The sequence below is a fragment of the Thermothelomyces thermophilus genome, chromosome 1 (genome assembly GCF_000226095.1).
Source record: "Thermothelomyces thermophilus ATCC 42464 chromosome 1, complete sequence".
Classification (NCBI taxonomy): domain Eukaryota; kingdom Fungi; phylum Ascomycota; class Sordariomycetes; order Sordariales; family Chaetomiaceae; genus Thermothelomyces; species Thermothelomyces thermophilus.
The window spans coordinates 4731104-4751428 of NC_016472.1; the positions used below are offsets into that span (position 1 = coordinate 4731104).

A 20325-nucleotide genomic window follows, 5' to 3' on the forward strand; every position below is an offset into this window, starting at 1 on the left:
ATATATATATATATAATAGAAAGAGTATTCAGTAGTGCAACCAGTCCGCTCGATATGCAAGTATGTATAGGACAAAAGAATCAACTTGTAGGAGATCCTTCTACATCTGTCTATGTGACTCGAATACCAACCTTCCTTATAACTAAGGCATAGCCATGGACAGCTTGCGATGATAGTTTAGTTAAGGCTCTGCTTCATTTTTCGGAAGGACAATATCGGGAGCCGTCATACCTGCCATGGCCATGGTTGTATGTACGGAGGACTTCTGTTGTATTTATTTCATTTATTTCCTTTCCTCCTCTTGCTGCGGCAAGTTCCGCGACGCATGAGGCGTAGGAATCCAAGGCTTGGGCATTCAAGATACAGGAAACGTTTCAAGATCATGCTGAGGTGGGGTCTAGTCCGTTCTCCGTAGTGAAACTTAGACAATCGTTCAAAGTCTTTGCAATATAGGATGCTGTGGCCTGCCCGAGCAGGCACCAACTGGGGTATAGGGAGAACCTTAAGTTGAGCCACCTGCGACTTGAACGCAGCAGGATCACAAAAAATGTGCCACCCTGCCTGGGATTCAACGACCGAACACTGACTTCTGTACGGATTACTTTGCTTAGCTTCCATGTTTGGCGGCCTCGTAAGTTGTTGCATCCAGATGGGGTCTAAGCGCATGCCAAGAGTCGGTGGGCGGTGCTCTCAGCTTTCCCGTCCTCGGGCCCCTGCGCGGGCCGGGTGAGGGTCGTGGTCCCCCCTGCTTGGGTTTGCGGCTTGCCATAGGTGTAGGAGGTACTCGTGGCACCCCCCCACCTGCCCCGCTTTTCTTCGGCCCAGCCAACGAACCGCCAGGCAGGTTGGTGGTGGACAGTCATACAGCCAGATCACCCAAACGGCCACTTTTTTGATATCAACTATCTACACCCTCTTCAATAGCCGTATCTTACCCACTTCTTCCACAACCTCTGCAGGGCCCAGCCGGCCAGTCAACCTCCATTTACGGGCTTCCTTGGCCGCATCTGCGTATACGCGTTTGATCTTGTTATGGGCCCGCTGTTCAGCAGCCTAGACTAGCCGCCTAGCCTTTGCAAGCTCGTCATCCTCCCTGACCTTGACTATTCGACGTGCCTAAGCTACTGTCAGGACCCCCCCTAACTGTAGTGGCCGGTTCTTTTGAAGTCTTCGGCGGTTGGCGATGTCCTCGGCCATCTTTGTCCTTTGGAGGTCACGTTTGACTTGGACAAGCTTAGTAGCTGTAGCAAGCGAACCTTTGATAAACTGTTGAAGGTGGTCGATGTCTCCTGCGATAGTAGCTAGCTTGTCGGCTACCTTATGCATCTGTCGGAGCGTAATAGGGGTAGTGAAAGGAGAGCTGTTGAGAACTGCGTTGGCTGGTGGCGAGGGCGTCCGAACTGCTTGACGTTCTTAAATAACCTGTAAGACAATAGATGGCTAGAATGGCCAGATCCCTGTTTTCTTGAATACGGCTCGGATGGTGGCTTCCTTGAAGGCTTGCTTACGGGCTTGCTAGATGACAATAAGGAACTCGATCTTCGTGATATTGATCAGGCCGTCGCGGATCAAGATATCAAGCTCCTTCGCATGGTAGTGCTTCAATGGCTGGAAAACAATAACGTCGAGCGGCTGGATTAGATGTGTAAGATGTGGTGGCAGGCCGAATGGAATAATATCATGATCTTCGCAATACTTGACGAACTCCCAAGTAAAATGTGAGCCGTGGCCGTCAAAGATCAAGAGCCGGTACTTCCTAACCATCCCTCGTCGAGAATGCTCTTCAAAGTGCCGTAGCCACTCGAGGCTAATCTCATCATTCGAGTAACCGCTTGCCGATGTAATGATCGCCATCTCAGGGTCCAATTCGGGTTGCTCGTACCATTGCGATATATGGACTTGGCCGGCTAAGATGATGAAAGCAGGTATCACCCTCCTACCCGCAGATATAGCTTCAATAGCTGTAGCTAACTCCCGGTTCTCTGTAATGCCAAAATAGTATGCCCGCTTGCGTTTGGTAACGATCAGTTGGTCCTTCCCTATCCTAATACGAAATCCAGTCTCATCTATGTTCCAGATATCTTCAGGGTCGACCCCCTTATCACCAAGGACATCCAACAGCTTGTCAAAGTATTCGGCAACAACTGCAGGCTGTTCAGCCTTCTGGCGATTGGCGTTAAGCTTCCTTTGCTACTGCTTAAAGTATCTATGGCGCTTAATAAACCGGGAGGTCCATTTCTGGCCAACAACTGGTGGGTGGTCCTGCTTAGCCCGGCTGGCCTGCGAACGTAGGATATAGTTTGCTACGTCCGTAATAAAGGCTGGCCGTACTGTAAGGTTGATATTGTCAAGCCGATCAATATATCGGCATAATGCAACCTCTTCAGGAGCTAATAACTTGGTATGCGTTGGTGGGCGGCCAGTTCTGGGCCTAGTGCCGGCAAGGCGGCGACGCAGGCGGCCCCGTGGGACAGCGAATTCTCGGGCAACTGCAGCCACTGGGGCATCCGGATTTGTAGCAAGGTATTCGAGGGCATCTTGGATACGGGCCTCCATCTTGTTGATCCTTGAATTCGAGTATGGGCTTCAAAAGTAGTGGTTTTGTTAGAGTGGTCAAAAAAGTGGCCGTTTGGGTGATCTGGCTGTATGACTGTCCACCACCAACCTGCCTGGCGGTTCGTTGGCTGGGCCGAAGAAAAGCGGGGCAGGTGGGGGGGTGCCACGAGTACGGAGTACGGACCGTACTTCGTACGCATACGGAATACACACCAAACAAACCCCAGATTCCAGGATCCGTATTTGCGGCGCAGTGAGACGTCGGGCAACTCGCAGGCCCTTCCCAAATATCTTCCCCTTTGGTTCTTTTCCTAGAGTCGCAGTTGCTCCTTTTGCCTTCGGTTCTTGTTTTTGTTATTTTTTTCCTCTTTTCTTTGGCGACTACAACACCATTCGGCAATCGCTGGGCCACTTTCGGCGCAGCTCGCATTCAAGCACGGCAGACGGCGAGACGATACGAATCCGCTTCCCGCCCTGACACCTGGCAATTAGCTCTGGCGCGCATGATGCTTGATTCGAGACCCGGCGAGCATACATCGCGACTGTGCTAGCGCATCGCGCGCCGACTCTGCACGCGAGACCAATCGGCAACCACGGCTCGGGTTCCGTTCGACTCCCTCAACATGAACGAGAACACGCCGCAGTCTTCGCGTCGGGCCCCTGCTCCCGCGCCGAATCAGCCGCAATCAATCCCCCTCCAAGAACTACAGCGACCCGGGCAGGCCGACGGGCTTCGAGGGGCGAGTGTACCGGCCGGTGCTGGAAGCGGTGGGACGGCTGAGGAGGGATGGCAGCAGCATTCGGGGCTTGGAAGACACAATGGAGCCGGGGAGCCATCGTCGCCCATCATTATGTCGGCAAACCTGCCTGGTTTATCGTCATACTGGGAGCGTCATGATCCGCATGGCGACGACCCAGCGAGTGCCACTGGTAGTGGCGGCATCTCGCCCATCGACCGCATGGGCTTGCAGTTTGCCCTCCCTCCCGACATACACCCTTCCACTTCCTCGCGTATGGGGGAGTACATGACCTCCGCCGACGACCCCTACCGAACCCCCCAAGCGTATTTCGAGGAGCGCGCCGATACCGACTCCATTGAGTCGGATACAGTGCCCCTGAAGCCGGCAGCCCAACCCATCAGTCGCTTGGGGCCCGGAGATGGCGAGCCATCGCCCAGGACCAGTTTCCAGACTGTATCCGATTTGGGAAACACACCCTCCCGCTCCCGGAGCGCCCAGATGCTCGGCTTCAATCTGGAAACCGGCTTGGCCTCGGATCGCCATCGCAGCTACGGAGATCACCTCTCGCCCGTGGACCGGCGCCGGTCTCGGTCACCGTCGACAGGCGGGGCTCTGTCACGAGCAAGCTCCATCATGAGAGCCATGTCCCAACGTGTCGTCATGATCAGCGGAGAGGGTGACCTAATGGACCAGGCAAGTCGGGGAGACCGTTCGCGATCACCGAGCCCCAATGGACGCCATCCTGCCGCTCCACCCGAGCCCATGCTGGTTGATACGTCGTACCCTTCTCAGACGTTCTCAACGCCCGCCGAGAAGAGATCGGCTTCCGATTATTTTCAGCCGGAGCCACCGGTTCCTGTTCTTCGTCGGCGTGGGCCCCTCCCGAACCCCTTGAGGGGGAATTCATTGGGCATATTCCCGCCCGATAACCCGCTACGAAAACGACTTTGTGACCTCCTGGTTAATCCATGGACCGAGCCGTTTATCTTGGTCTTGATCATTGCGCAGACGATTCTCCTCGCCGTGGAGGCTGCGCCAGACGTTTTCGTGCACGGAAATGGCAGACCTGAGCGCTGGGGTTCCACCCGGATCGATTGGGCCATCCTAGGTCTGTTTGTGATTTTTACTCTCGAAATCATAGCCAGGATTATTGTCTCCGGGCTTGTGATCAATGCGGATGACTACGCGCCGGTCGGGAGCAAGCGGAGATTCAGAGAGAAAGTAGCTGAGCAGTACCGTGCCATCTTCCAGCCACAGCGCCAAAAGTCAGTCAGACAGCCGCCGAAGGAGCAACAATTCGTGCCTACATTTGCGCGGTCATTCACCATGATGCACGGAATGGAGACCCAGATCTCGCTCGAGGAGCAGCAGCGTCTCCATCTCGCCCGGAGAGCGTTTCTGCGCCACGGGTTCAACAGGCTAGACTTTGTGGCCGTTGTTTCCTTTTGGATATCGTTCGTCCTCGGCATCACCGGTTTGGAGAACAACCACCACGTCTACGTATTTCGCATGCTCAGCAGTCTGCGTATCATCAGGTTGCTGGCTCTGACAAAGGGCAATCTCGTGAGTTAGCCACCCCTCAGCCGAGACGGTCAGCACTCGCATGCTAATAATGTACCCTCTGCAGATCATTCTCAGAAGTCTCAAGAAATCCGCTCCGCTTCTCGTTCGGGTGTCGTTTCTGATGGGCTTCTTTTGGCTTCTCTTTGCCATCATCGGAGTCCAGAGCTTCAAGTCCAGCCTAAGCCGCCAGTGCACTTGGATCAATCCCGAAGATCCCACGAATTTCGACGCCTCGTTTACTCCAGACCTGTCGTTTTGCGGAGGCCATGTGAACCTCACGACGAACAAGACGGATCCGTGGGTGTACTCCTCCTCCCCAACGAGGAACCTGTCCAACGAGTTCCTCATACCGGGCGCGAGCAGCGCCAAAGGCTTCATCTGCCCTAGAGGATCCATTTGTCTTAAACAGGACAACCCCTTCAATGGAACGGTGCACTTTGACGATATCGGGCACTCTCTGGAACTGGTCTTCGTCATCATGAGCGCCAACACCTTCTCCGATCTCATGTACTACACTGTGAGCTCGGACTTTTTGCCAGCTGCCTTGTTCTTCGGGGCCGGTATCATAATCATGATGCTCTGGATGACCAACTTGCTTATTGCCGTCATCACTTCATCCTTTCAAGTCATCCGAGAAGAGTCCAAGGCCAGCGCGTTCACGGCCGAGGAAGAACCCCCTATTTTCCAGACAAGCACGGACCACGGCTTAAGGAGACAGTCGGCGTTACAGCGAATAACCGAAACGACCTCTTGGGTCTGGGTTCTGGTCATCGTTTACGGTCTCTTTTGCCAGTGCTTACGGAGCGCAAGCATGTCACGAAGTCGTGAACACTTTATCGATGTTTCCGAGATCGTCGTCACCAGTCTCCTCGACGTTGAGATTGCCTTGCGATTGGTGGCGGATCTCCGCAGATTCCATCACAAGTATCGTAACTTGGTCGACCTCGGGCTCGCCGTGATCACTACCATCATTCTCATACCGCCAATCCGCAATTCTGGCCAGACGTACAACTGGCTCACCATCTTCCAAATCCTCCGGGCCTATCGCGTCGTCCTGGCCATTCCTATGACGAGGACGTTGATCGAATTGGTGCTGGGGAATGTTACCGGTATCGGGAATCTGATGATGTTCGTCTTCCTCATCACCTTTCTCATGGCCATCTTCGCCTCACAGCTGTTCCGGGGCCAGTTGCCCGCACAAGGTGATGACGGCGAGTATCTGAGGATTCCGTTCAACACAATCTACAACTCGTTCCTCGGCATGTACCAGATCCTTTCGAGCGAGAACTGGACAGAGATTCTATACAGCGTTACGTCCCACACGGTTCATATGCACACGGCGTGGATCGGCGCCATATTTCTCATTGGATGGTTCATCCTCTCCTACTTTATTCTCATCAATATGTTCATTGCCGTCATTCAAGAGAACTTTGACGTCGGCGAGGACATGAAGCGCCTGGAGCAGGTTAAGGCGTTTCTGCAACGCAGGGAGCTGGGCACCTCGTCCAACCTTGCGCTGTCCAAAGTCTTCGGCTTCGGCAGATCCCGGTATCGGGTAGACCCGCTGGATCACACCACAGGTACGGGAGTGGTTGACATGCTCTTCAAGGAGGGTTTTGTGCGCGAGTTCCTTGACGAGCACTTGGAACATCTGCAGGAGCCTTCGAAAGACAAGTCATCGTCACAACGTCTCGGGGCAATAGGCAAGGCTAACCTCGGGTTTCTGGCTGCTGCGCGGGAAAAGGTTCTCTCGATATTCCGCAGCCGGGAACCCAACCCGTTCTACTCCGACGTTCGATTCGGCGGGCCCATCGCGACTCTCGACCCTGCAGAGTTGGCTCGCCAAGCGGTGAATTCCACAGCTGCCAGGCGTAAAGCGCAGAGAGAGTATTTGATGCGACACCCTAACTACAATACTTCTCTCTTCATCTTCAAGCCGCGGAATCCTCTTCGGCGACTCTGCCAGAAGCTTGTTGGCCCCGGCCACGGTACCGAACGTTTCGATGGTGTTCAGCCCAACAAGTATGCCTGGTACACCTTCTCGGCCGTCATCTACGCCGCCATCGTGGCCATGGTCATCCTGGCTTGTATCACTACGCCTCTGTACCAGAAGGAGTACTTCGACAAGCACACGTTCAGCATTCTGAATTGGTTTGTCTGGACCGACACGGGCTTTGCTCTCGTATTCACCGTGGAGGCCGCCATCAAGATTATCGCTGACGGCTTCTTCTGGACACCCAACGCCTACTTTCGGAGCACGTGGGGCATCATCGATGCCATCGTGCTTGTCACTCTTTGGATCAACGTCATCACGCTTTTTACCAACGCGGGGGCTATCTCTCGAGCCGTCGGCGCGTTTAAGGCCCTCAGAGCGCTGCGCTTGCTTAATGTCAGCGATAGCGCCCGAGATACGTTTCACTCTCTCATCATCGTCGGCGGCTGGAAGATTCTTAGCGTAAGTATCAGCAGCCCGATTTATAGATTTGTTTTTAGCAGTATAAGTGGTGGGAAGGGATGCTGATTTGCGCCGTAGGCCGCCTTCGTCTCAATCTCTCTGCTAATCCCCTTTGCCATCTATGGGCTGAACCTCTTCAACGGGAAGCTGGTGGCCTGCAACGACGGGGACGGCATCGTGCATTTGAGTGACTGCGTCGGCGAATATAACAGCACGCCTTTCAACAACGACTGGCCCGTGCTCGCTCCGAGGGTCGCCAGCAACCCGTTCTTCGACTTCGATGACTTCGGGTCTAGCCTCTTCATCCTCTTCCAGATCGTGAGTCAGGAAGGGTGGACGGATGTGTCGTTCGCTGCGCAAGCCATCACCGGGAAGGGCCTCCAACCCCAGGGCCAACCGCCTTACAAGGCCCAGGGAAACGCGCTCTTCTTTGTGGTGTTCAATCTCCTGGCGACCGTCTTCGTCCTCACTCTGTTCATCTCCGTTTTCATGAGAGGCTACACGGAACAGACCGGAGTGGCATTCTTGACAGCCGAGCAGCGGTCCTGGCTTGAGCTGCGCAAGATGCTGCGGCAGATCTCGCCATCCAAGAGCGCATATGACGACAAGAAGAACAAGTGGAAGATGTGGTGTCACAAGCGGGCCATTGAGAAGCGCGGCAAGTGGTACACGGCCATCACCAGCGTCCTCGTCTGTCACCTGCTCCTTCTTCTCACCGAGTATGACGCGGAGCCTTTATGGTGGACGCTAGCCAAGGACATATTCTTCCTCGTCTTTACCCTCATTTACATTGTCAACGTCATCGTCCGCATCGTCGGCCTGGGATGGACCCGGTTCCGGAGGAGTTCATGGGACCTGTTCTCTCTTGTTGCCGTGACGGGTGCCTTCGCCACCTCGATTCTCTTTCTCACGGACAGGAATGAAGTCACATATGTCCAGCTACACAAGTTCTTCTTGGTAGCGCTGGTCCTCATGCTCATCCCGCGGAACGACGCTCTCGACCAGCTGTTCAAGACGGCGGCGGCCAGTTTGACGACGATCGGCAGCTTGTTGGCGACGTGGCTTGTGTTCTTCCTGGTCTTTGCCATAGCGCTCACGCAGACATTCAGCCTCACGCGGTTCGGTAGCGGGGAGGATGCCAACGTGAACCTCCGCACCGTGCCACACGCCCTCATTCTGCTCTTTAGGTTCAGCTGTGGAGAGGGCTGGAACCAGGTGATGGAGGACTTTGCGCAGATCAAGCCTCCGTTTTGCGTGGAAGGCGAGACGTTCTTTGACAGCGATTGCGGCAGTACCGCGTGGGCTCGGGTGCTCTTCGTGGCATGGAACATCATCAGCATGTACATCTTCGTCAGTTTGTTCGTGTCGCTGATCTACGAGAGCTTCTCATACGTGTACCAGCGGACGAGCGGCCTGGCTGCTGTCGATCGGGACGAGATCCGGCGGTTTAAAGAAGCATGGCGCAGCGTCGACCCATCCGGAACGGGATTCATCAGTAAAGACGCGTTTCCGCGCCTCCTCGGCGAGCTTTCCGGCGTTTTTGAGATGCGCATCTACGACAATGAGGACTCGGTGCGAGCCATTCTCGAGGACGTGCGGAACGAGAACGATGCAGCCAGCATCCGACACGCATCGCTTGTCGGCAAAAATCAATACCATACGGGCATCGATCTGAAGAAGCTGAACGAGCGCCTGTCGAGAATCGACGTGGCCAAGGTTCGCGCGCGCCGGCGTCGGTTCAATATCTTCTTCGAGGAGGTCATGGTGTCTGCGGACCCGGAGAGAGGCATCTCGTTCACCACGGTGCTGATGTTGCTGGCCCACTACAACATCATCAACGACAGCAAGAGCTTACGGTATGTGTGTTACTTTTTTCTTTGTAGAGCATGGCAGGGGCTGACACGGCGACACACCAGATTGGAGGAATTCTTGCGTCGCAAATTGCGGCTGCAGCGTGTCGAAGAAGAAGTCCGCAGGCGGATCGTCCTGGGCTTCTTCGACATGATCTACTACTCGCGCCAGTTCAAGCGGCACTTGGAGACCAAGCGGGCCGGGCGCATGACGGCCATTCCGCAGCTCGGCATTCCCGAGATCTTGGTGGACAACGATGATCATCAGTCCGAGGACGATGAGGGCCGCAACAAGGACGGGCAACAACAGCAGCAACAACAACAGCAACAGCAACAGCAACAGCAGCAGCAACCAGCAGTAACCCGCAGCAGGGCCAAGTCGAGCGCAGCGGCCACCACGCTCGGCGGACAGGGCTCGGGCAGCTTGCTCTCACCGACATTCACTCGGACACGATCGCAGCACCGGAGCTGGGCGGGTCTCGGCGCCGACCTGTCGTCCTACGATACTTCTTACGGACATCCGCTAGCCGGGCCGCGGAGTTCCAGGCCGGCCGGCTCCTCGTCCTCGGGACAACGCTCGGAGGCGAACCACTTCAGCTTTGAACTGTCGGAGCCGGGGCTGGTGGCGGGCGACGACGCGGACGAGGCGACGATCCTTGGGAATCGCGGTAGCTCGGTTGATCCTGCCGCCGTCAGGGAGATGCTGGACGATTCGGAATGGGTAAAGAGCCTGAGGAGGAGTGCGACGAGGAAGAGCGGGGGGAGGAAGAGTGGGTGGGGAGGCGTAGGGGGCGGCGGTTTCAAGTGAGGATCTCTCTTGGGATGGGATGGTGTTGTGTAACAGGTGGGGGAGTGGGGTAAAAGGGGGGAAAGGCGTAGTGAACATGTGGGATTAATTGAGTTGTCGCAGGGCTGGCGTTTGGGAATTCTTTTTTTTTTTTTTGGGGGGGGGGGGGGGGGAAGGGGGGGTGTTTGACTTCATGAGCGATGATAATGGGGGGGATGTAACATTTTTCTTCTGGTTCACAGGTTGGCCTGGCTCCTGTAAAACAAGCGTTGGCACTCGATTCTTTGGGGGATCCTGGGGGAAAGGAGGGCATTCTAGAATTTCGGCGGTGTTTTATGCGTGTAAATAATTGTTTTGACGGAGGCACCGTGTATTGTTACTTCCTGGAGCGATTCTTTTGTTCATTTGGGCGTACATACGTATGTACACCCGTACTATGGCTGATAAATGGCTGCTTACTTGATACCATGAAGGACCGAGCCATGGGCATCATCATCATATGTGAGTAAAGGTCGGTGCGTCGCGAACTCTCCTTTGTTTTACCGTGGACTTTGAGAGCGCTCCTTGGGGAAAGGGCATTGTTGTTGTACGGGGGACGGACTCTGATAATCCAGTGATCAGTGATTGGTATTTGTTGCTCTCAGCGCAAGGGCATTCGAGGGGTGTCATCATTGAAGCGAAGCTTCAACAAGGAAGGAGCTTCGCTTAGGGCGAAGGGCCTCTATGCGCGGTTGTTTCTGTGCCTGGATTCGGTACGGAGTACGAATAAGGGTACGAAATAAAGTGGCTCGACTTCAATGTCTTCGCATGCATGCATGGTATGTGCCCTCAATATGCGCAGGCCATACAATTCGTTGTCTTACTGTTTCTTGCATACTCTGTAGGGAAGTAGTCTACTGCACGCTTCGTTCGCGACGGAGATGCGGCGGGGCAAAAGTGAGAGCTGAAACGGCCATGCATGATCTTGGTGGCTGCCGAGAAGGGTTGGCTCACCTGGAACGACGATCATGCAAGCACTCCTGTGGGCTTGTACGGTGGGTCCGCGTCTGGGGGACCCGTCTGCTCGGCAGCGCGCAGTTCGATCGACGGGCTCAACAACGTCGCTGCTTTTGATCATCATACAATATGGAGTACGAAGTACAGCGTGGACGCTCTTCGTCTGCCCTGAAGTGCATGCGCGTCCCGCGTATGTTAGTAGCTGTGGTGTCAATTGAGAGAGACCTTTGCCATCCCTCTTCAGTCCACGGAGATCTCGGCTCGTCCTCGCCCGACAAAAAGGGAATGGGGTGTTTCATCATCGCTCGGTTGCCCCACACAGCTGCCCCGGGCAAGTGCTCCGACCTTTTGGGACAAGAACCATCGGCTGCATTATCGACAATCGCCGTCGACGAGATCCCGAGGATCATGTCGCTGCCCATCAGGTTAGACCAATGTGCGACCGGCTCTCCGAGCAATGGTAACGCTTACGCCGCTGAGGATTATTGGTGCTGGCGGACTGATGTGCGACTGAGTCGCTGCTGCGCTGGCGATCGTAGTGTCGGACGTAGTATAGGCGGCGACGCTCTCCCTGCTTCTTTCTCGGAGTGGATGTTGTCTGGGTGTGTGTGTGTGTGTGTGCTCTTTCAGGGGTTCCGGCCTTGATATTTGGGTGCATCGAGCCATTCCCTGACAGCGCATGACGGATGCCCTGCAGCACCCGTCCATCGTTCCTACCTTGCCGAATCAATTCGCTGCCTGCCCTCTGAGGTTTTCGTATTCCTCCTACTACCGAGCCGGGCTGTGCCTGCTCCTGCGTTGTGTCCACTTCTCTCGCTCCTTTCCCCTCCCCCCGGTTGCAGTTCTTGTTTCTGACCCAAGTCAGTTCCAGCCAGGGCTGAAGTGCACGCAAACGTACCCCTTGTCGAGCACGGGGTACACTAGCCCCCCTAGCAGATTCCCCGGTGCCCTTCTCTCGTTTGATACGAGACTTGGGGCCCTCCATCACTAAGTTTACTTAAAGTAAGTGCGCATCCCCGTCGGCACACAGTTACCGGGAACCCGATATTAACCCTTCATCCTGCTCAGGCTCTCGGGGGTGGGCTGGCTTCATCACGGGCGTAAGTTAGTCGCTGACGAGGGCGAAGACCGACCGACCAAACACCACCATTGGCATAATCGTCTGCCACCCGATCCGTGCCAGCCAGAGATCGTCCCGTCGTTTCTTCATCAAGAGAAGCTGTCATAACCAGTCTCTCGCTTCCATCGTTCGCCCTTCGCTTTCCAGGGACAGGTTCCTTCCGGAGAAGAAAAGAACAAACTCTGTTTCTATCTCTTCTTTGTCTTCTTCATCCTCCTCCTCTTCTTCAACCACAACAGGCTGTGCCTTTTAAGCGGACTTTTTTTTACCACTCGAGCCTGAGCGGTTCCAAAACGCAGGACATCATCAACAAAACGTCGCCCGCGCGAATCACTTCCTCAGCCACACCGCCCGTCTCAGTTCCAACCGCCAGCCATGCAGACCACCGGCTTCCAGTCCATCCGGGCGCGCCTCTTGCCGCGGAGCCTCCGTGGCTCGCTTCGGCGGTCCATGTCGTCGTCGACGACGTCCTCGCGGGCCAGCAGCACTGACGTGGCGTCGTTCACCTCGCTGGCCAGCTCGCCGGTCAGCGTCATCAACAGCATCGTGTTCCGCCAGAAGTCGGTTCTCGAATCGTATGACGAGGCGGAGCGTCCCCCGCACATTCTCGAACCGAGGCCCATTGCCCCCTTTGGCAGTGTAGAGCAGCGCTTGTTTATGTGAAAGACCTCGGCGACAAGGGGGGCGGGGTATCCTATGGTGTCGGCCGGCCTTGGCTTCGTTAGAACCCCAAGTCGGGTTCTACCTTTTTCTATTCTTCAACTACTGTTTTTTTGGTGACATGTTGTTGGGGGTTCACGGGCACGAATTGGGAATGTGATGGTTTATGAACGTGGGAGGGACGCAGTTTCTGAGGTCACGATTTTGGCAGGTATGGCGTCTATGCCTAGGCTTCCCGGCTGAAGCATTGAAGGGTCTTCTTATGTAGGGGTTCTTATGTATGCTACAGAACGCCACCTAATGAATGCTTTTGTCGTTGTTGCAGTTGCTCGCAAACTCGTCCCCGCTTGGGACCGTCAAGCCGGCTCTCACTTGGCCCATGTTCCTCAAAAGCAATTTCACTGACGTGAGATGAATGTATACATACTGCTAGTATACTGTAGTACACCTAAGAAGGGTGCATGAGGTCCCTTGCTGCATGCATGCAGATGCACCATGCAGGCACGGCTACCGAGACAAAAATGTCACGGGTATGCTCAAGTACAGGCATGTATGTATGTAGGTACGTAAACTCTCCGTAGTACCTGAACCTTTTTGAATATCCACAGGCATTTGGCGCAGTGTACGGATTATGTCCTGTACGGTAAGGGTTTGGGTTGAACGCATTGGGCTGTAGTGGCCGATTGATTGGCGTCAACCGCCCATACTGGGGATGCAAAGTTGAACCTTAGGTACCGGAGCTACCACCTAGGTATACATGTATAGTAATCCGTACACTAATCTGTATTGAACATGAGGTTCATGTAGTTTGCTAGCCCCGGCGATACCCGGGTTCTCGGAGCCGAGACCGTCTTCAACCAGGCAACCAAAGCCGCATTCAGCCGTAAACCGTCGCCTGGCGGTGTGTACAGTACGGCGCCTTTCCCAAGGTCAACCCGGCGCAGAAGAACGCTGAGGTCGCACAACCGCAGGGCTGTCAATTCACGGACCCTACACAGTAGCCGTGTGGTTAAGCTGTCCCTTCCACGAAAGCGAAACGGTTGGAACGGCTCGACCGGTGCCGACGACGTGGCAGAACAGCGCGCTGCCCAAGCCACGTCACGCCTCGCCTCATGATTCGGTGCGACTTGTGGGGACAGATATGGTTGACCAAGATGGGGACACGCTCTCTCGCAACGTGTGGACAGTAACATCCAGCTAGCATTTGCCTCGGTCCGTCGTTTGGATTGCCTTACGTTGCTGCGTGCACAAGGAATCTGACCGCGTGGGTCGGGCACCAAGCGCGCGCCCCCCCTCCGACCCCCTCCGCCCCCCTGTCCGTCTTGGTCGATGGTGATGATGATGATTCAGCACGCCTCGAATGGCAGCCGTGCGGTGGCACTTGAACATACGCGTCCCGTTCGTCCTACCGATAATGGAGCTGCTCTTTCGCTTTCATCTTCTTCTACTTCTTCTTCTTCCTCTTGTTCTTCTTCTTCTCCCCATCCGTCATGACACCGGGACCGCTTCAAGACAACCTGCCCTCACTTTTGGTATACCTCCAAAATTGGTAACTCCCAAGAGACTATTGTTGTCCTCACCCTTTTTTTACGCCCCGGCCACCGATGGACACTACCATAGACCTTAGCACAAGCATGGTCAGTATCATGGCCGACGATGGAGACCGGCCATATGCCATGAGCGGCATCTGGGTATCGGTGCCGCGGCGAGTCCCTGCTCGGGAACGGTCTCGTCGCAATGCCCGTCCAACAACGAGACTCAACGGGAAACCTGGCAGCGGGAGAATCGAGCGCCAGCTTCAAAGAAGGCGGGTGTCCGAAAGGCGCCACGGTGAAGGTGAGAGAAGCCATTGATGCTTTTACTGTTTTCTTGTTTCCCTTGTTTTCTTTCTTTTACTTGTTCATCGCCATCTCTACACTTATTCGTCTTCTTGTATCTTCCCTGTTTGATACATTCTGTCTTATATCCGGCTGGCGCCGTTCGTTTACCCTGCTTTTATGGACTTGTTGCTGGCGGTGACTTGCACGGGAAGCGGTTTGCTTTCATCCCAAGTAACCTGACCACAACACGGCCTGTCCAGTGAACAGAATGCAGTCACAGGTGTCACGGAACTGGCAACGATGGATTCAAGATTCTTCTTCCCTGGATTGGTTTCTGCCCACTTTCTCATTCACGAGTTACCGGTATCCCGGGTCGATCTTGCAATTCCATTTCCTCGATTTCCTGCTTGTCAGCCGCGAATCTCATGAGAATACTTCATCCTTCTCAAGGTTGTCTCCTGAAGAAGATTCTAAGAGCACTAACAACCTCTTGAATTATTAAATCGCTACAGCTCTTACCGCCATCATCGCAGCAGCAATGCTCGATTATATCCCTTTCTACAGACCGCTCGCCGCCCCCAACAATAGGCTCGCCAAATACGTCCTCCTGCCCGGTCGCCCGTCGCATATCGACAAGGAACCGATCCTGACGGGCCTCCGGCCGGGCCTCTCCTTCGAGAGTCGCCTTCCGCGTGATCGGGAGGATCCTTGCTCATTCCGAACGAGGCTGATCGATCCTTTGACCGGCTCCGACGTCGATCTCACTCTGGGGAGCACAGAGACGCTGCTCAGCAGTGATGATTTCGCGTTTGATGACACCCAGTGCGTCTCTGTCGGTCGATGGACGGGGAAATTCATGGCCAACCCCGAGATTCCAACCCTTTGGGGACCGGGCCGCACGCAGCCCAACGAGGCCGGAATTATGAAGATGGACGTAGCTCCCCACCCGAGCTCAGCCCCGGCGGACGATGCCGCGCCGAAGGATTACGAGAAGCTCGAACCTATCGAGCCCGCTGCGACCGACGACACGTGCAGACTCGCCATCGCGCCCTTCGGTGGGCACCAGGACCGGGCAGTCTCCCAGGCTCTCTCTAACAGCGGCAACGGAGAAGCCGGCGGCAGCATGGAAGCCATGAACATGCCGTTCTGGGACCTTCCCAGGCGCCCGAAGCGGCACCCGGCCCGCCCCGCCGACGCCATTCCCGACGACATGTCCGTCATCTCGGACGCGTCGCTCATCCCGACCTACTGCCCGACCGACGTCGCCAGACAGCAGCGCCCCCCGCCCCGCGCCCTCCTCGTCAAGCGCCTGATCCGCGCCAAGGCGAGGGCGGCCAGGCAGGCCATGCGCCAGCTGAGGCGCTCGTGCCGCGACGCCGTCGAGCACGTCTTCGTCGAACCCGCTGCCCACGCTACCACCCCCTCCTCCTCCTCCTCCTCCTCCTCCTCCACCACCACCAAGTGTTTCGCCGTTGGCTTGACACAGTGATGGGAGCGTGCAGCGACACAAGGCATCGTCCTCCCTGGAAAAGCGAGGAGACTGACTACACAAAGAATGGAAGGGGGGAGGAGAGGCTAAGTTCGCGGCCCTAAAGTTGGAGAGGGAACTTAAAAGAGACATCAGCAGACTGGTCAAGCTTCACGCAGCGACAGTTTTTTTTTCTCCCTTCTTTAATGATACCCCCCTCATTGTTGGTTTGATTTGGCGTTTCGGGCTGCTTTTTATTCCTGGAATGTTTTTGGTCAAATCTTCTATCTCTCTTTCTCTCTCACTTTCTTGCTCGCACACATCCTCTCACGATGTAGACCCCGCCTGCCCTTGTGTGCTGTGTGCTGGAAAAGGGATCCGGCTCTGCCCAGGAAGAATTCGATGATGTTCTTGGGGGAAGGCGCTAGGTTCGTCGTAATTCATATCAATAACCTTTGAGCCAAAGCTGTCTCCTACGGATTGACTGTGCTCTCTGGCGCATGTACTAGGTGAATGTCTCGCTGGACTGGAGAGCCTCGGAACCGCTCGTCGTTTCATGCCCAGCGTTTCATCTTTCGTGTTAAGTGGACTGCTTCGTTGATTGTTGTTTTCTTTTTTGGGAATTTGAAGAGCACACAGTCCGCGACAACCATCCACGAAACGCAAGTCAACAAAGGGGGGGGAGAAGACGCACGGCTTTTGTAACCGCTAATCACTCTCACACCAGCCGGAGCGGGTTAAACGTACCAAAACTCCAAACTCACCATCTCATCGCACGGCTCAGTGTGGCGATGGCCGAGGAAGAGCCTGTTATCACAGCGGCCTGTCTTGAAGTGCTAGCTGCACATTTGCCAACCTACGCAATCTACTGGCCAAGCTTCCCAAAGGTCCGGTGACGGTCATAGCAAGATGTTCAGAGACAATGCAACTGCTCCCATTCCCATTCCTTAAAAATCCATCATCACCCGAGGCTAGACAAACAAACAGGTATGTACACAGTTTCCCCCTCGTCCCCAGCCCTCGTTCCTCTTCTAGGGGCTACCTCCCGCCAGCTGTCCATTCCGTACGTCTACCCCTGCCCTTTATTATGCAGCAACCGAGCACCAAGTTTCCCAAGGCCGTCCTTCAGGAATCAAGCGGGAGAATCCAGCAATCCAGCAACAGGAAGGCGGCATTTAAAGCCTCAAGCGAAGCCCTTGCAAAAAGCAAATCTGCCAACGATGAAGACGGGCCAAAAGCACATCCACCCAAACACCATCCACTTGCCTGTAACCACCGGGCGCCGCTGCCATAATAATCCTGTCATCGAAAGAGGAATAAGGTAGCGGAGAAGAGCAAGACCAAAAAAAAACACCGAAGACAACAACGTAACAGACAAAGCCGTGGAGTAGACGCCTAACAACGACCATCCCAAATGCACCGGTAGTCCTCAATGGGGCATTGCGTGAAGACCAAGATGCCGAGAACAAGACCCGGCGTCCCAAGGAACGGGAGCCGAAACGCGTCAGGACTCTATAATCGTGAGGTCTCGTCAGGGCGGCGAATCCTACCACAGCGTGGTATCCTGACATTTCGCAGCATAGAGATGAGGCACAACGCTGCCTAGTGTAATGCATAATGGCAAGAGCGAGGCTTCTATGGCGATACTTCATCGAGGGTGAGGTGGATGTCATGGATCCCGAACAGGTGTGCGTTCTTCTTTGACCATTGGCGGGTCAAAATTGATGCTGCGGCTCGAGTTAGACACGTCTTATGTATGGCAATAGGTGGCACAAAGTGAACGTACCTTTCAAGAACTTCTTGCTAGCATACTTCTTGAAGAAGGCCTCATGAATCACAGGTCTTGCCATGTAGTCAACCATCAATGTAACGACTGGTTGGATCTCTTCTTCCGTATAGCCGGAATAGTACTCAAGCGTCTCGTCCTAATACCACACATGAGGGTCAGTCAAGCTCTTAGGCCAGAGTGCTCCTCGGGCACGTACCCATTCACCCCTGTCGAGGATCAACCGGGAGAGGTACATCGCAGCAGCGGCGATATGGCTGGGACGGTATGCCATGAGGCGGTGGTCCAACAGGCTGATCTCCATAAGATACTTCCCGATGGTACGTGATTGAATGTCATAGTTGTCGGCCTTCGAGATGCGGCGGAGGAAATTCATTGGGTTCGGGTAGCTGAGGTCATAGTTCAATGTGGCCAGAACAAAACGCTCAGCGCTGAGAATCTCGGCCTCGGTGAACCCATCGTCGGCGATATGACGGAAGTTGGCAATGTGGGGCGAGAGGACTTCCTCATACTTAGAAGCAATGAACATGGCAGTGATGCCAACGAGTTGAAGACGGTCGAGCTGAACCACCTTCTCGGAAAGGAAGCGGTCGACGACATTGACGGCGAGAAACAATGTTTCGGGAAGCAGATGAAAGCGGAGGTGGACTTCGACAAGCCAGTCAATAAGAATTCCCCGCGTCTTCCACTCAAGGTCGTCTTGATGCGCCATGTACTGGGGGTTGGGTATTGATTGGCACTCAAGATCCCGGAGGTACTCGAAGATGTCATTGGCATATTCGGCAACCATCAACGGGTCATCAAGGTCTTCGCTGTCAAGGATCCTTGCGGCCTCGGGGGTCGGAGGACGAGGCTGGGGCTCGTCGGTCACAGGGGCTGGTGATGGTGCGGCCTCTTTGAGCACTGGCTCTTCTTGCTTCACGTCGGTCTTGGTTTTCTTGTCGTCCTCAAGCGTGTGAACCTTCTTACGGATCGGTTCGTCCTCCTCTGGGGTAGCCTCCTTGGAAACAGTGTTGGCGGCCACAGTGCTCAGGGTCTTGCGCTTCTGAGCGACAATTGAGCCGGGCCCTGAGCGTTTTACCTCCGGCTTCTTGTTGGCATCCTTTAATGTGACGGTCGACCGCGTCGTGGTCTTCTTGACACCGGTGGGCTGGGCCGCCTTGGACACAAGACCGGTCCGGCCGACCGGCTTCTTGGTATCTCCAGCCTCAACCTTCGTTACATTGCTGACGTCGCCAAGCGCGGCGCGCCTCTTCCCGGGGTTAGCGTTGGTGGTAGTTTTCTTTGTCTGCAGCACCTTGGTGGGCATTGCAAGTTCGTCGACGTTCATAGTTGCTGCGGCCTTCGCCCTGGTCACGCGGACCGGCGCGTTGCTGTTCTCATCATTCTCGTTCGTCACCAAACGTGGGTTTCTTGTCCTGGTCTGCCCGGTTTGTTAGATGGACCTGCAGCACTCGTGATCAAAATCGATCGCGTCAAAGCAGAGCTGCCCGACGAGATCAATACTTGCCAGGGGTGTATGCACTTACAACCGGCATTGTGGCGGCCGAGGTTGTGGACAAGTACACAAACGAATGTTATGTAAAGCTAACGAAAAGGTTAGCCTTGACGCGCTATTGCCGGACGGCCAAGGACGCGACCGGAGGTCTGTGGATGGTGAGGAACAGAAATCTGCATACTCACCGAAGATGAAGGAATAACAGACGACGGGGGGGGATATGACGTGTTTTTGTGTCGATATGCCGAGAAAAGCTGAGCATCAAACGCGCTCTAGACCGGGATATGTTGCTGTCTCGAGATGCGACGCGTTCGCTCTCGCACTGCGAGTGCAGGCCGAGTTATTTACACGATGACCTCTGCAATTGACAATGGCAGAAGTCGAGAGAACTCGAGGCGCGCCTTGCTGGTAGAAGGCTTCGTGATGTCGGAATGGGAGGATGCTCGCGGGTTAGAGAGCTATCTTGTTTTTAAGATGCGTTTGGTGGAGAGGTGGATGGGGTAGGAAGGGTTCGCGAGTTAAGGGAGAGGCTCGACTGAGGTGGGACAGGTGAAATCAGCTTGGTGGGTTTGCTAAAGTACCTGGTACCACGCAAGTTGAGGCACATGCTCTGCGAGTGGGTCTTCTGCACACAGAAGCGCGTCGCTACGAGGCGCGAAACCAAAGCTCACTGCAATGAGCCTGGTCGCAAATTTTGGCCAAAAAAAAGCCAGAAAGTCAGGAAATCTGTCGGGCAACTGCAAATAACTCATATGGATGGGTATTGAGAAAAAGAAAGAAAATACTGCTGTCAAATGGCCAGCGGCGAGGTGCTTGTGCTATAAGACAATATTCAGGTACACGGTACAAAGAGCGAACGCGGTGGCCCAAACCGCGCTTGCCATTTTCCGAACCCACTGTCAACAGCGGCAACCACGGGGCAACGGCCCTGCTATTGGCTCAGCAAGGAGAGCTTTGCAACACCCCTGTTCTCAAACAAGCACCGCGTTTTTCGCGCTTCTTTGATGGGTCACAGGTGTGGCTCCA

At 54.9% G+C, this 20325-nt stretch overlaps 5 protein-coding genes across 5 annotated transcripts; 3 read left to right on the top strand and 2 right to left on the bottom strand.

Moving 5' to 3' along the window:
• Positions 1-1515: 1515 nt before the first annotated feature.
• MYCTH_43419 (uncharacterized protein) lies at positions 1516-2160 on the bottom strand (the record flags this gene model as incomplete). Its single annotated transcript, XM_003659445.1, has 1 exon — positions 1516-2160. A coding segment is annotated over one exon (645 nt), but the record flags the coding sequence as incomplete, so codon positions are not given.
• Positions 2161-2779: 619 nt separating this feature from the next.
• On the top strand, positions 2780-10085 carry MYCTH_2296615 (uncharacterized protein). Its single transcript, XM_003659446.1, has 3 exons — positions 2780-4859; positions 4924-7314; positions 7393-10085. Exons 1-3 carry the CDS (start codon positions 3180-3182, stop codon positions 9970-9972), a joined length of 6651 nt encoding a protein of 2216 aa, XP_003659494.1. The 5' UTR covers positions 2780-3179; the 3' UTR covers positions 9973-10085.
• Positions 10086-12012: 1927 nt separating this feature from the next.
• Positions 12013-13058, top strand: MYCTH_2313737 (uncharacterized protein). Its single transcript, XM_003659447.1, has one exon. The coding sequence runs from the start codon at positions 12443-12445 to the stop codon at positions 12728-12730; it is 288 nt and encodes a 95-aa protein (XP_003659495.1). The 5' UTR covers positions 12013-12442; the 3' UTR covers positions 12731-13058.
• Positions 13059-15058: 2000 nt separating this feature from the next.
• MYCTH_2296617 (uncharacterized protein) lies at positions 15059-16501 on the top strand. Its single transcript, XM_003659448.1, has one exon. The coding sequence runs from the start codon at positions 15086-15088 to the stop codon at positions 16034-16036; it is 951 nt and encodes a 316-aa protein (XP_003659496.1). The 5' UTR covers positions 15059-15085; the 3' UTR covers positions 16037-16501.
• Positions 16502-17531: 1030 nt separating this feature from the next.
• MYCTH_2296618 (uncharacterized protein) lies at positions 17532-19601 on the bottom strand. The gene is made up of 4 exons (XM_003659449.1): positions 19485-19601; positions 19331-19388; positions 18001-19224; positions 17532-17940 (listed from the first exon to the last, which is right to left on the bottom strand). The coding sequence occupies exons 2-4, from the start codon at positions 19337-19339 to the stop codon at positions 17755-17757; spliced, it is 1419 nt and encodes a 472-aa protein (XP_003659497.1). The 5' UTR covers positions 19340-19388; positions 19485-19601; the 3' UTR covers positions 17532-17754.
• Positions 19602-20325: the final 724 nt, after the last annotated feature.